At 37.8% G+C, this 15,002-nt stretch overlaps 1 protein-coding gene across 2 annotated transcripts in view; it reads right to left on the minus strand.

The window, feature by feature from the left end:
- Positions 1 to 404: 404 nt before the first annotated feature.
- LOC121068936 (albumin) overlaps positions 405 to 15,002 on the minus strand; it is a 34,991-nt gene continuing 20,393 nt past the window's right edge. The window contains exons 2-16 of one of the 2 annotated variants that reach the window (XM_040554488.1): positions 11,456 to 11,499; positions 9,858 to 9,918; positions 8,975 to 9,107; positions 7,831 to 8,045; positions 6,989 to 7,121; positions 6,145 to 6,242; positions 5,235 to 5,364; positions 4,168 to 4,382; positions 3,515 to 3,647; positions 3,030 to 3,127; positions 2,735 to 2,873; positions 1,981 to 2,204; positions 1,340 to 1,472; positions 830 to 886; positions 405 to 587 (exon numbers count right to left, since the gene is read on the minus strand). In XM_040554488.1, coding sequence (XP_040410422.1) covers positions 836 to 886; positions 1,340 to 1,472; positions 1,981 to 2,204; positions 2,735 to 2,873; positions 3,030 to 3,127; positions 3,515 to 3,647; positions 4,168 to 4,382; positions 5,235 to 5,364; positions 6,145 to 6,242; positions 6,989 to 7,121; positions 7,831 to 8,045; positions 8,975 to 9,103 — 1,698 coding nt within the window. In that variant the 5' untranslated portion in view covers positions 9,104 to 9,107; positions 9,858 to 9,918; positions 11,456 to 11,499 and the 3' untranslated portion in view covers positions 405 to 587; positions 830 to 835. Of the gene's footprint in view, positions 588 to 829; positions 887 to 1,339; positions 1,473 to 1,980; positions 2,205 to 2,734; positions 2,874 to 3,029; positions 3,128 to 3,514; positions 3,648 to 4,167; positions 4,383 to 5,234; positions 5,365 to 6,144; positions 6,243 to 6,988; positions 7,122 to 7,830; positions 8,046 to 8,974; positions 9,108 to 9,857; positions 9,919 to 11,455; positions 11,578 to 15,002 lie in introns of those variants that run through there. The other variant, XM_040554487.1, reaches the window with a different exon arrangement.

The following is a 15,002-nucleotide window of genomic DNA, read 5'->3' on the forward strand; positions in this document are numbered from 1 at the left end:
CATAAATAGACGTGTCTAAAAACAGCTCACTGTGCAGTTCTTTGCAAGAGAAGAGATGCTTGATCTGTGGCTATAAAAATAATAAAAATAAAGATCTTATTTTCATTTTTAAGAGAACATTACTAGCCATCTTCTTTGGACTGATTGGCTCTTTGGAACATTCTCTTACTGTGTAATTATAATTGTGAAAAGTCAAATGTTCCTATTAAAGTCTAGCTAAAAATCATACCACCTTTCATATTATCCAATTGGTGGGACATAAATATTTTAAAAGAGCAAGAAATAGAGAAAACAATGGGATGTCTATCCATAAATACTGCTGTATCAACCATCTTGTGTAAGGAGTGCCTGTAAGATCTTTGCCTTAGAGCAGTCACCAGCAGACCAGGGCAGATGCAGATTTATAATGATTTTATTTACTATTCATTTTTTGCAAAGTAATAGAATTGAAAAGTTTCTGGAAAAGCATGTGGTTTGACAAAAAAATGAAGATTTACGAAACTGTCATTCAATACCAAGGAAAAAAGGTAATGGGCAGGAGAAGTTACACAGAAGCATTTTATCTTCATATTTTCCCCTTGGGCAACCTAGATGGGATTAAAAAAAATAAAATAAAAGATTATTTTGCAAAACAGTAGCATTCTAGTAGCACTTCAACCTTCCATATGCTGTATGACTGTAGTTGGTAGACTACCCACTGAGAAAGCCAACATACAGTGGCTAAACGGCAGCTAGAGGCTCTTTTTGATTTGAAGTTAAATGGGTAGAAAGATGGGGAGACAGGGATGGGATTACCCGTTTTGATATAAATGTTATTTCTTTTACCTACCGTATCTTAAGCACCAATTCCTAATGTGGCTCTGCTCTGGACTATTAGATTGGCACCCTAGAAAAAGGAATGCAAACAGTTGTGAAAGAGAAACAAAGAGAGCACAGTATGCAGTGCTTGTGCAAGAACTTCTATGAACTTCAACTTGTGTCTCTGTTATGGCTCAAAGGATAATTCTAATGGTACTTTCTAAGCTTAGGAGCTGTGTGTTCTTGTATGCTGGGTATCTTTCAGTTTTGCAAAGGTAGAAAATAAACAGAGTGAATTACAGACAGAATAATTCCTTCTAAGGTCTTCCTAATATATGTACCTATGCGATACTTTGGTTATAAATAATAAATAAATAAAAAAAAGGATTCACTCAATAATGCAGATCCATTAATGCTTCAAATGATAGAGAGATTGCTCTTTGGAAACTGACATTTATACCCCTTTCCTACTGGCTGGTTTCCTAGAGAGTTCCCCATTTCCTGTATGCTTATTTTTATTTTTAAAGGAGATAGGAAATACCTCTTCGCCAAAGCATGTCTCAATATCTGACTGCTTGCAGCACTTGTCTACCATGGCAGTGAACCCATCAGCAATTGTCTTTATTTGTTCTTCTGTCATCTGGGGCTTGCGTTTAATGAGGTTGACAAGCAATCTGAAAACAAAGCATCAAGCCATAGTTAACGCTACCTGTTGTCATTTGTTTGCCAATTTAGAATATGTCATTCTATGCAGATACAGTTCATTTAAGAGGCTTTTTGTCATGCCTCGAGAGGTCTTTGCCAAACTCCCTGTCTACCACCATCACTTGCTGGGTTTTCGTTATCCTGGTTATGGATGGAAAGAACTTAGTGAAATGATCTGTATGCTGCGTTAACTGAGTAAATCCTAAGATTTGCACTGTCTGAGGCCCTACATGAAACTGGTCACGTTTAGTTAAGACACTAATTTCATTTGAAGAAAGTAACTTATTGTGCCTCTTCTTAACTATGCGATGTGACATGCTGACAAGCTCAGTACAAATACATAGTTCCATCTGGTTTTCTCTGTCACCAGTGAAGTCCCAGTCAGACAACAGATCAGGGTTTTTGTTAGCTTACTTCTGTCCCTGCTCAAGTGTTACGTTTTTGAGTTTATTCTCCAAGGAATTTGATTTAGCTTACTTCATCTGGCCTATTGCCCGTTCTTCAGCAGGAGCACTGCACAATTTTTCATCGAAGTTGAACATCTCAGGATTAAATGGTGGAGGAACATATTTGGTATCTACTCCCATGGCACTGAAACATGGTCTCCTGTAAGCGTAGGAGTCACTGCAGCAGTGTGAAACATTGTCATTTATAGGTGAGGTCTCCTGTCTCCTGCACATATCCTGAATCACCATGCTCAGCTGGTGAGAGATAGATGGAAAAAAGTACAAACATGAGTTAAACCTTCTACAATAACAGAAGAAATGTGTGATGTTTGTGTCACTATAGCATAGCTGAAAGTGGAAGCTTTCCAATCTAATCAGCTGCTCAGAAATGGCACAGTTTTAGAATTTAAAACGAATGTGTATTCCTGGAGTCAGGTGTTTTTTAATCTGCTGACAGTATGACCATTAGACTACAATCAATAAGAACGGTTTTCTTTTAAGAGGCTCTTTTTCCAAACACAAGCTCCTATAGACCCAATCATCTGACTTTTGCTTTCTGAAGGAGAGCAAAGCCGAGTTACAATTTTCACAAGCTGCCATTTGAGAGAGCTATTTAGGTCCTCATGTCCATTAAAAATGAATGGACTTTCCAATTATGTTATGTTGCTAATTAGCTTGAAGGCTATGAAAAATCAGCATGAGTTTACTATCCCACCAGAATTCCATGTTTTTGAGAACAGAAGAAATCTCTCAGAGGAATAAAAAGAATAAACAAATGTACTCACATAACCCTCAGAACAAGGTAGGCGTTTGTCTTCAGAAAGCTTGCAGCACTTGATACCAACGCCTGTCATTTTCTTTCCAATTTCAAGCAAGGTCTCAGTTGATACCTGAGGCATTTTCTTAGTGTAGCGGATCAACAATCTGAAAAAATTGCATTAAAAATGACTGCTCACTTTTGAAGAATTCTCTGCTTAACTACACTAGTGAACTGAAAATAGAAGTCAGGTTCAAATTCATATTCCCAAAGCTGCCAGAATCATTGTTTACGGTGGAGAATACTTATCAGAAAGTACTTACGCCTTGAGGAAGTCTGCCTCGCCATGGGTAGTGAGAAGATCACAGTTTGTCTTTACAACATCCTGAGTTTCTTTGATATGTTCGTTCAGTTGATCTTGCTGCAAACAAGTAAAAATTTATCAGTAACATTAGAGCAGGACATTCTGGTCACAGTCATGCAAATATACCTTATGGTCTCTTCTAAATCTTACTAGCTCTAAGATATACATTATGCAAGGCCAACTGTTTGCTTCTAGCCTAGCTGGAGTAAGGGGGACTTGATTCACAAATGAGCATTCAGTTCTAACAGAAATTCAGTAAAAAAAAAGCTGAGATGATTTCATATCTTTATCGTGGGCTCTGCACTGCTTCATGTCCCATCAGAATATTAACTTCTTCTGGGATTAGTCTCTCAAAATGCTTTTTGTCTGCTCCTCGACTGAATTGCTTCATGGTTAGTACCAACCAAGCATTCTAGTCACATGCAAACAAAGCATTGCACCTACAGCATTTGCATAGCACTCAGCAGGGTTGTCGGTTTTGCAGCACTTTTCCAGGAGTGTTTCATATCCTTTAGCAATTCTCAGAATCAGCTGTGTGGAGAACTCAGGGTGTCTTCGTGAGTATTCATAAACAAACCTGAAAGACACACGAGCTGACAGCATTAGAGCTCCTGAATAACATGCTGCTTTCCTCATGCACAACACAGTAATTGACAGTGACAGTCCCTCAGATGAGATCAAGTAAGGTGGACAGTGAGTTTGAAATGCTCCCTGCTTTTTTTAGTAGAATTTTTTGGGTTTTGGCCATTCTTCTGACTGCCAACAGGGCAAATTTAAGAGGAACAAAATAGCATCCCCAGGACAGAATGCTTCTCAAGCAGATAATATATGTGGACCTGCACAAAACCCATGAATAAAGGAAAGGCAACGATAAATTCAGCTTTGATAACAGCCACAAAGTGTGAATGAGAACCTAGGCCTGAAGTTACATCTGCCACATTGGACTTCCATGTGGTCCTCTCTTTCCTCCATACATACTTGAAATATCCAAGAGGACTTTCTTTTTTTCTTTTTTTCCAGTGATACAAAAGGCCATAGCCCAGAAACAAGAGCAGGTTGTTTACAGGACAAGCACACGTACTGTTTGCACTACTTACTCTGACATGAATGCATCATGGCCTGCCTCAAAGCTTTTACAGACTTCCTTATCTTGGATGTATTTTTCAACTAGTGAAGGAAGATCTTCAGGTTTGTCATCAAAATCTGCTTCCATAATGCACTGGCTTCGTTCCACAATGGGCTTCTCACAGCAGTCTTTGATTTTACTTGAGAAAGTCTCATGTTTAGAGCACATGTAGTTCACAAGCTCTGCCTGTAAAATTAAAATAGAGCTTCAGATAAGCTATGAAATAATAATTTAGATAGATCAATTCAACTCTCTTCTCTGTTTCAGACTTTTTTTTTTCATTCAGGTTACTTATTTACTTAGCAGTTTCCTAAAGAAATGCTGTTTCCATACAAAAGGAAATAATCAGAGGATCTTTGAGGAGACAAACTCTGGAAAGGCAGTTAAAGCCACTGAGACTGTCACAAGGATGCCTGATTAATCTTTTCAGTCCTGTCACGTGTCCAGCTCTGATAGAAAACAAAACATTAAAAACCCTAGAGTTTTATGAAGCCGAACCAGCACACCAGCTGGTTATAAGTTAAAGAAGTATGTCTAAGTTCCAGCTGGGCAGGCAATATTTAGATAAGGTTATTATTGCAGTTTTGCAAATCCTCCCATGTGAGCTGCCCTGTAGAATTCATTGGGACTACAGAAAAACTGGATTAATGGTGATTAAAATCACACAGCAGGATTGCAAAGAATTTCTTTCTGCCTCCACTTTCTTTTTCTTTGTTTACAATTGACTTGAAGTGAGCAAATGCCATCAAACAATCCCCCTCCCAGATGAACGTTTTGATTTTGACCACATACGCACACTATATATATATGTATATATATAAATAAAAACTCCTTGCCCTCATGATCATGGTCCAAAACCTAGTTCCAGTAACAGTTAGCTGAGCTGACTGTAAGTTTTTAGTGGCTGAGGAACCTTCCAGCAGTGTTGAATAGAAGTTCCTAGGACTGTGAACTTCAGCAGCTATTCATGCTACTGAAATTTTTATTTTCCTACTGTTTTTCATCTATGTAAATATTTTAAAAGAATATTTAGCTTACCCTGTCATCCATGCACTCCACCATGTCCCCTTCACAGCACTCTTTGTAGACGTCCTTAACATCATGGATAAGTTTTGAGATTTCTGTGAATGAAGCCTTGGGATATTTTTGACTCAGGAAAGCAAGTTTACTGGACAGAGAAGAAGAAAAATACACTTGATTCAAAGCTCCATATGAAACAGAAAACTTGCAAGTCAGTAACACTTATACTATACATCACTGATGTTAGAAGTAAACATTCATTCTTCTCACCTAACTTCAGGTGGCTAAAAAAAAGGCATTGACACCTGTACCTGCAACCCAATTCTCCTTTAAAATGAACAATAAGAAAGAAGTTTGGATTTTTCTGATCTGAGGTGTATATATAAGAATCACACCCTAGAATTCCCTCTCTCTCAAATGACTGTAAAGCATCTCTGTATTAGCACAGACACAGTACAGGCATCAGAACAGGGCACAACTTTGGCAAACACGTAGATTAAACACATTGGAATCTGGTTCTGAGTGACCTCTCTCAGGTAACTCTATATCTTGCGTATTGGTTCAAGGGATGGTTTCATTTCTTTGTGACTCGCGTGGATGATCTTTTTACTACTACTCACTATCCACTTGGAATACACAGGTTCCCCTCTGTATCCAGTCTTTATGCTGAAACCTGACCAGAACTAAATTCTACACTTAAAAAAATGGGCTGAGAAATCACTGCAGGTGCAGTCCAGAAAGACTGACCCACTAATCTCTATTGTGTTGGACAGTGTTCATCAGCCGAAGTTACACTAGGAAGTACCATGAGTACAGTTATCAAACTCAGCATATAGAAGTGAATTGTGTGTGTTGATATTTTCCTCATGAGTAGTTGAAGGTTTAAGCCAACAAGTCTACTTTTTATAAAACACTGATTGGAACTTACTCTGCTTGGAAAATTCTATCTCCAAACTTCTTGAGGATTCCACAAGAATACTGCTGCTTCACGCTTATTTTCTTGACTTTTTCTCTTATGGTAGTTTCCTATAGTAATAGGATGCACATTGTCACATTAAGCTAATTACATTTAACAGACTGAACAGAAAGCAAATCTGAAAATCCCACTACAGAAACAGTACACGTTCTTGTCCAGTTAGCACTGATGTAAAGCCAAGCAAACTGAGAATTTCTTAGGCAGCCCTAATCAGTTCACAGTCCAGCATCTAAATTCTAGCCTACACACTATGCCTTATGGCATAGTGCAATTCACCTAATGATAAGCTGCTGTTATAACCAAATATTCAATTTCATTGAAACTCTGTAGCCCCAAAAGAGTGTAAGTTCTCTTCTGAAGCACCACAACGATCACATGGAAGTCATTGGGACTGAGTTTTGAGACAGAGAGAGAACTTGGCTCACGCCAAATAATCTTGAAAGTTAACTTAAAATCTATAGTTCTATGTGGAATTCATCTGATAGTGATCAAAGCGCTAGCACATGATTAATCCCGACCCTTCTCTACAAGTTCTTCATACAAAGAATTACATACCCAGGAGCATTCCACCCACTTCTCAGTCTTTCTCCTCCCTTTGCTCATGCAAGGAACTGGGGAGGAATAGGAGAGACCTCTCATACACCTATCTGTTGGGTGTGGAAATTGAATGTTAGGCTGCCAAAAAATATCTGTCTTCCCCTAGAGCCTCTTTGGTAGCACGCCTTCTGGCTACGGTTCACCTTTGTGTTGCAGACCAGCTGCATTGTTTTCAAGCAAAGTGAAAAATTTGCTTTACCTTGCCGTCCAAGCAAGCACCGACATCGCTCTCTTTGCAACAGCTCTGAAGTGCGTGTTCATAATCAGCAGCCACACTAAGGATTGTAGGGGCATACAAGAAGGGGTTTCTTCTTGCAACAGAATAGATGAAACTGTAAGAAAAAGGAAAACATAAGTTATATATTTCAATGACAACAGCAAATGGCCTCAAATCTCTCACGGCTTCTATAACTTTTATTTCTGATTTAGACATTTTATATATTTTTCTATCGTAATGCCTACTAATAGTACATGCTGGGTTAAATCTCACTACTTAGAAAGCAGGACACAGTAACAGTGACAGAAGGATGAAATCCTCTATCTCCAGCCTCTGAGTTTGATGTACATATGCTTGTTTTAAATATATTGTGAAATATTTGAAAATTCTGATTTTGAGTGTAAAAAATTAATCTGTGGCCATTTTCCCAGGATTTTATTGCGATTTTTTATTCTCTTTATTGTTACCTTTCTTCATATCCTTTCTGATTAGAATGGGGTTAGTGGGAAGCTGGAGTAAGTAAATTATTACATTAATGTTGGAAAAATTGTGTTTTTTCAATTTTTTTTTTTTTGGCAAAATGTCCCCAAAGATTTACAAAATGTGATCATTTAAGGCCCATTTTGAATGGAAAAACCTGCAACAGCATGGAATGAAAAGAATGTGATGAGAGCTTTGGATATTTAATCATTAAGCAGCTGTTTTATACATGCAGATAATTGATTGCATGCTTATAACCTCTTCAAATGTCCTCACACACTCACTATGCCTTGGGGATCGCTCAACTAAATATTTAAACAGTACAAAATTGCCATTTTTCTTACTGTCCCAGAAATGACACTCTGTTGTCCTCATATTCCTTGCATATAACATCAGAAGCTGGTCTTTGGTATGGCTGAACGAAGTCTGGTTGGGGAATTTTAAATGACAGGAAACACTCATTTTTTTCAGGATCAGCTTTAGCACAGCAGTCAGCCATTGCACCGTATGAGTCACGGAGTTTTTCTACTTGGCAGATTTCATCCAGGAAAATGGAGGGCTATAAGGGACATGAGGAGTTAAAATTATTGTTAGAAAGATACTGTTGTACAGATAGTGTAATGTACTTTCTATCTGTAAGAGAAAGCCCAAATTCAAAAGTAAGTAAATTTTTACCAGGGAAGATTTAGACCATAAATCAGAGAAATCCATTGCTTTCAACACAATTTCATAGTTTTATTTTGTCGTCCAATATCAAAAATTACAATGCCCTACTGAAAAAAAAATTATTATAAGTTACAATGCTACATGCCAGACAGTGGTCTCCTTTTACTTTTAATCTGACTAAAGTGAATTTTCAGATGAATTGAAGCAGGATTTGGTGTTCTATTTGATGATCAGCTTGGGAAGCCTTTAGGGAGAACTAATATAGTCATGTAATTTGGTTTGAATGTGAGAACTGGCAAAAACACAAGCACCTAAATTTCTCAGGGGCCTGGCTGAACCTGCTAGGCATCCAGGGATCTTATGTACCTGTAAACATCTTAGGATACCTGATCTTAGCAGGTTTTTTTGTTGTTGTTGTTGTTGTTTGTATGCTTTTTAACTTTTTACCTGAGTACCTTAAATTATGACAGGTATCTTTTTCAAGTCACCCCTGTATGAAAACTCACACACTATGGTTGCTTTAATTCCTACAGTTAGACCTGTATTTTACAGACAGGGTACTTGTACTAATGGTAACATTTATTTATGGACAATGCTAAACTTAATGTACTGAAGTCTGCCTTTTGGGCTCCAATATATAACTCCGCTCATCATTGTGACACTTCTGAAAGGCAGAGTTTCAGAACCTGACAAAAACAAGTTCTCTGTTTCAACACAAAAATCTGAACATTGACTGATGACAAGTATAAATCCTCAATGAGGATGATTCTGGTAACTGCATAGAATGAGGAGAAACACAATACCAAAGGATTTGCTGCCTACCAGTGATTTTGAGCACTCAGGAGCGTCTTCATTGGCCACACACTTTTGTGCCAGATCTACAACATCCTTCACAAGCTTAGACAGTCCATCATAAGAACACCTCTGGAGATACTGGGCAAATGTGATCATGGCACTGAAACAGAAAGCAAATTTTGCTATATGGAGATAAGGAACACAAGATTCAAAATTACTTGTTCAAACAATACGCACAAATACTTAAATAGAGTACTACAAAGATCATTAATACTGGGTCCCATATTCTTGCTCTTCTCACCTCCTTAAATGATAGACTAGAATCAACACGGAAAAGACTGTGATTTGAATTTTCTGCCACTTTAACCAGTACATTCCTAACTACTATAAACTAAGCTGTTTTCGCCATTGTTACAGATAATGATCTTCACTGGGTCTTCTTTCTGAAATAGTTATGTTCCTATAACGGCCTTCTGCCATTCCCAAAACCCATTTCAAAAGGAAATCATTGAATTGTCTCAGAAAACCTGCCAGAAGTTTGTTTGTTTGTTTTTGGTGTTTGGTTTTTTTTTTTTGTAATGTCTTAGTCCAGAATAACTCCTCTCCATCCAAAGGTTATCAAAACTGTATTATTTACATGTATTTTCTTCTCACATGAGGAACACAGGTTTCCTCATAATGTGTGCAAGGAGTTGTGCTCTCAGAGAGCAAGAAAGTCATCATGACTTTTGCAGCTCTTACAGCACCTGTAAGCTTTGCATACTAACAGTAACAAAACTAATTCAATGCAATGGCTTGATGAAACCTATGCACCCTTCATGAGCTCATACAGTGTTTAAGTTTCCCTTTTTAATTCAGTATCAATAGAGATGGAAAACAATCAGAAAATGTAAGCAGAACATTCACTTACACTGCCTTAAATGTCTCCTCCTTCAAATCATTGTAGCGATGGGCAATCTCACTCTTGTGATCTACAGGGAAAAAAATAAAAGAACAGTGATGTTCATTTGCTGTGCTAGACCCCCTTGAAGAATATATTCTGGGCACCTCAGGCCAGATTTCAGAAGTGTGCAGCATTAAACCAGCTCTTGCACATATCATTATTTTGGAACAGACTAAGCTAATGCTGAGCACTTCCCATCTTTGGGTACACCATCCTGTGTAATCTGCACAGCTTTTCCAGGTGTGTCAATCTAAAGGTTTCCTCAGGCCATCTAGAATTCTTTGTTGTCTTAGATGACCACTTGTCTGCAAATACCTAACTCTTATGCATGCCTATCTTTCTGAAGGCACTCAAGTGTGTAATTTTTTTGATTTTAATAAAATATTCACCTCTGTAATCATATGCATAACTCCTATCTTCAAAATGACTGCTGTGACTTCCTATTAAGGGTAAGAACATGCACTTTACATAACCAACATGATCATATCTAATCTACAAATAAAGGAATGCAGCTGCAGTTTGATTAGACTAAGCATTAGTAGATTTTTCTTTCTTCAAAGACAAAATTATGAACTGGGCAGACACGTATGATTTTTTCACTGAATGCATACCATCTGTGCTCATCATGAGCAGGAAAACAGATGAGACCCTTCACTTGGTCCTGATAGTAATAAATCCAGGTTGTAGTTACAGCTTGTTCGTGGTAAGAAGACTCCCACAAGATTTTCCAAACAGATACTGAGGCAGGTGGCCACAGTAATGAATTAACTAGGATAGGGCAGTCATTTTGTTCCAGAAATACCATCCCAGAAGCATTTAAAAAACACAGGGAAAGATTTGTTTACCTGAACTGAAGGAATATATTTCAAAAAATGAAGGATCATCAGTAGACCTGATTTGATAAGAAGGGTTTCAATGCTGAAAATTGTAATTCAAATTTGTTGTTGTTGTTCACTGGCAATTTCACACAGATTGACTGAGAAGTCAGTCTTGTTAAATTTGGCTACTTTCATGTTTCAAACAAAAATCAAAAATATCAGTGGAAAAAAAAATCTAGGACTGCCTGCAGAAATACTTCTTTGACCAAGTTCTAAAGCTTAATAATACAGGGAAAAACGACACTAAGTCTTTAGCTAGGCCTTCCTACATCCCAGACTGAGATTTAGATTTTTGGATTTTTGACCTAGTTGTGTGAAAACCATTGGTGAGGAGCTCAGTTATAGACTGTCATTCAAAAAGCTTAGCACATCCGCTTGCTCCATGCTGGAAAGTAACAGATTCTGAACGATCAACATCTGTTCATGTAATTCACTCATGGTACAAAGAGACATGTCACCAAACCTACTTGCTCAGTTAAGTAATTGTCTGGAGTATTCTACCCATCTCCTCAAGATTTCTTAATTCACTTTCTTTTCAAGTCAATCACTTTTCTTTTCTCCCCCCCCCCCCCCCCCCCCCCCCCCCGGCTTTGGATCAGGCTTACGAGATTTGTTCACGAAATTGCATTGCAGTCATTAAGTCAATATAACAAAGACTATAGGGGCAATTAATTAATCCTTTCTTACCTGCATCTCGAGCAACTCTTTGCAGATTCCTGGATGTCGCTGAACTAAAGAGGAAAATAAATGAAATTAATGTTACCCACTTCATGGTTGCAGATTATGGTGTGGGCTAAATTATTCAGAAATGCTAGGAAGATTGAAGGGAAAGCATTTTCTTATATACCTCTTTACTACCTGTTTCAGTAAAATATTAACCATAGAGCTGGCATTTGTAGATTTCCATTTGGTCTGAAGAAGATTACAAAACTTGCAATGTCCTTGCCAAAAATGAATTTGATATTATTTGTTCGTTATGTTTTACACTGGACCTTTTTGTCCTGAAAAGGTTGAACCTTCCAGCATCCAAACAGATAAAGTTTTGCGTAAATTTCCTTATCAAATTACAAACAAGGAGTTCAAGGCATCAGATCAAAATGTCATCGTCTAATCCTATAGCCGTGCTTCTTCTTTGCTACTATTTGCTCAAAAGTGCAGCAAGTTGGTACTGTACAGTAATAATTCACCTAGATAGGACTGAGTTCACATACTCATTTAAAATTACAGAGTTTTAATTCTAAATCCCCTTACAAAGACAAGATGGCAATCTCCTTAGGACAGGCTATATGCTTTCAGTCCTCCAGGGACAGAAACAAATAGAATGTTTAAGAAGGAAATACTGGTTTTTCTCACCTAGGAATGGCACAAGGCACACAAGTGAATCTAGCCTTTCATTTGGAATAAAAAAATCCATATTGGTAAAATAGAACAATTAGTGCAAAGATACAAGTAAACAGCATCTCCATTTTTATTGGCTTCTGAATTCTTGAAGAAACAGAGAGTAAAAGTTTGAAACCAGGGAATATGAATCTCACAATATATGTAGCTCCAAGGTGGAACAATTTCATGTGGACAATAAATCTATGTCAGTAAGTTGGAAATGGCAATTTTACTCTGTGTAAGACTTCACCTCACCCCAGATTTCTGGACATAGGCTTAGGGTAACATCCAAAAGGAGGGCTGTTAAAACAGCAAAAGGGCTGTTTGAGCACCTGATTTGGTAGATCCCATTCTGGTTTTCTGGGGGTACTGCTACTCATCAGGATCCACAAAATTGCCAAATACATCTGTAAACATTTGTAAGAGCTGTCACTTGATAATTTTTCCAATGAATTTTCATTTACCCTGACATCCTTCCAAGACTATTCTCTTTGCTATGCACCGCTCTCTTCTTTGAAAGGTTTCTGTTAATTAGTCAGTAATTTAGGAGATCAGGCACAGGAAGAATTGTGACATTTGCATGGAGTGCCTGGGCATGGTATAAAACTTAAACTACTTTTCCAGAATATTCAGTGAGAAGCTTCAAAAAATATCAAGCATAAGGCTTGATCCCTACTGAGTGCAAAGTGATGCAGTTCCAGCAGGAAATCGTATAATGTACACTAGCTGATTTCAACTTTTTTTTTTAGCATTGGGAGCTGGGGAAGAGTACACAAGAGAGCTGAACTCCTCTATATCATTCACTCAGAATAGTTTGAGCAGCCAGAAATAAATGGTTACACCGTTGACATTTCAGTCTGACCCTCAGCCTCTTTGTTAGGCTATCTTTAATACAGAACGTAAAGAAGTATTCTTATCTATTGCAGGTAATTATTCAAGTTTTCATTAACAAGAGCTGGATAAATTTCCTCTGGAGGAGACACTCATCAGCTTGAAAGAAGTTGTTAAAATTATTATATAGCCACCGAGGAAGAACTTTAAATTTCTGGCATATGATCAGCTGATAATGATATCTTGAGGGACAGGCAAAGACTGAACAACATCTTAGAGCATGAAAAGCATGCCCTTCCAGACCTCTTCTGCAACTTTCCATCCTTCTGCTTTCACTACCCAGGATGCTTTCCTCATCCTTCCTGATCCCAGGTTGTCGCTACCTAATTCCCACTAACATCACAAAAAGCTTGCCTGTCTGGTTGATTCGTTATCTCCTCCTCCTAGAAGTCAGATATCTTCATTGTGGTGTAACCTGTGTTCTAATTCTCTCTTGAGTTCAAAACCCCGTTGTTGTTGCCTGTGAGTTTCATTCAATTTAGCCATATTTATATATAAATTTCACTGAGACTAGATTATGTCATGCCATTGTACTTTTCCCAAAGTACCTTATTTTGGCTACTATCAGATGCAGCACAGATATGGTCTACGACAGTAATTGCCCTATCTATCTATCTATATACTTAAAATGCTCTGGTTAGGTAGACCCTTCTCTTAACTTAAAATGTAAGCAGTTAGTAATTTCAAGTCAAATACAGAGTTGAAATTAATTGGCTTTTATGTTTCTGGCAACCAGTATCTATTGGACTTCCTCCTTTCCAAATCTTCTTCGAGTCCCTCCATCATGTCCTCTCATTTTTTCTGATCATGCTACTCCTGTCCCATGACCTCAGTGCTGCTTGTGTTAGTTCAGAAAAATGCTCTTCTTCTGTTATTACAAAATATACATGAATATGAATATATACATCCAGTGCAGACAACACATGGTTAGGTGGTGCTGAGATGGAAAGAGACAACAACGCCTTAAAATCTTATTCCAGCAAGACTGTTACAAAAGGAAAAACAAACAAACAAACAAAAACAAATTGGAGATGCTCTAGTAATTTTAAGGCTTAATCTTCAAGACTCTTAAAATGGAAGGTCTAGTGGGAAAAAAAAAAAAAAGGAAAAAATTGTAGAATTGGAGTAACTAACATATCCTCTCCAAGAGGCTAAAAAGTGAATGGATTTCCAGATAATAGAATCATAGAATAAAATCATTCCAGTTGGAAAAGACCTCTAAGATCATCCCATCCAACCTTTAACCTAGAACTGATGAGTCCACCACTAAACCACCTTACTAAATTCAATATCTACACATTTTTTGAAGACTTCCAGGGATGGTGACTCAACCACTTCCCTGGGCTGTCCCAGGGAGCTTTCCTGCTGCTGCCCCTCTGCTCCAGGTTGCAAAGCACCAGTAAAAGCTCCCTCTGAGAGGGGGCTGCTGCTTTTAAGGAACTTCTCCCTGCAGTGGCTGGATTTCAATCCCCATACCTATCCTCAGTGCATTGCTGGAGGTCATGCTCTGCCTCGCAACTCACTGCTTCTGGTAGCAAGTAAACTGGTATAGCTCAGAGCAAGGTCTTCTAATACTTCCTTAGTCTTCTATTCTCTCCCTCTCTCCCTCTCTCTCTCTTTTTTTTTTTTTTCCTGAAGTGAGCAGTTCTACCACAATGTTATATTATTCCTGCTGGGAGTTGTATGAATAATTCAATTTTGAGTTTTCTGGAAGTTTTACAAAATCAAAACCAAAACAAAACAACATCAAAAACAACAACAAAAACTTGTTTCCGAACTTGAGTTTTTAAACACATCCAAAATAAATCTAATGACATATCTAAGCTTAAAATATTTCCAGGTAATTTTAACAAGAAAAATGTCAACGCAATGCATCAATGCATCTTGTCTTTCAAAAAGACCATTCTGTGCTCCATGAAAAACTGCTTAAAAGTTAGATGACTTTACATTATAGTTTGATACA

Source organism: Cygnus olor, chromosome 4 (assembly GCF_009769625.2).
Source record: "Cygnus olor isolate bCygOlo1 chromosome 4, bCygOlo1.pri.v2, whole genome shotgun sequence".
Taxonomy (NCBI): Eukaryota; Metazoa; Chordata; class Aves; order Anseriformes; family Anatidae; genus Cygnus; species Cygnus olor.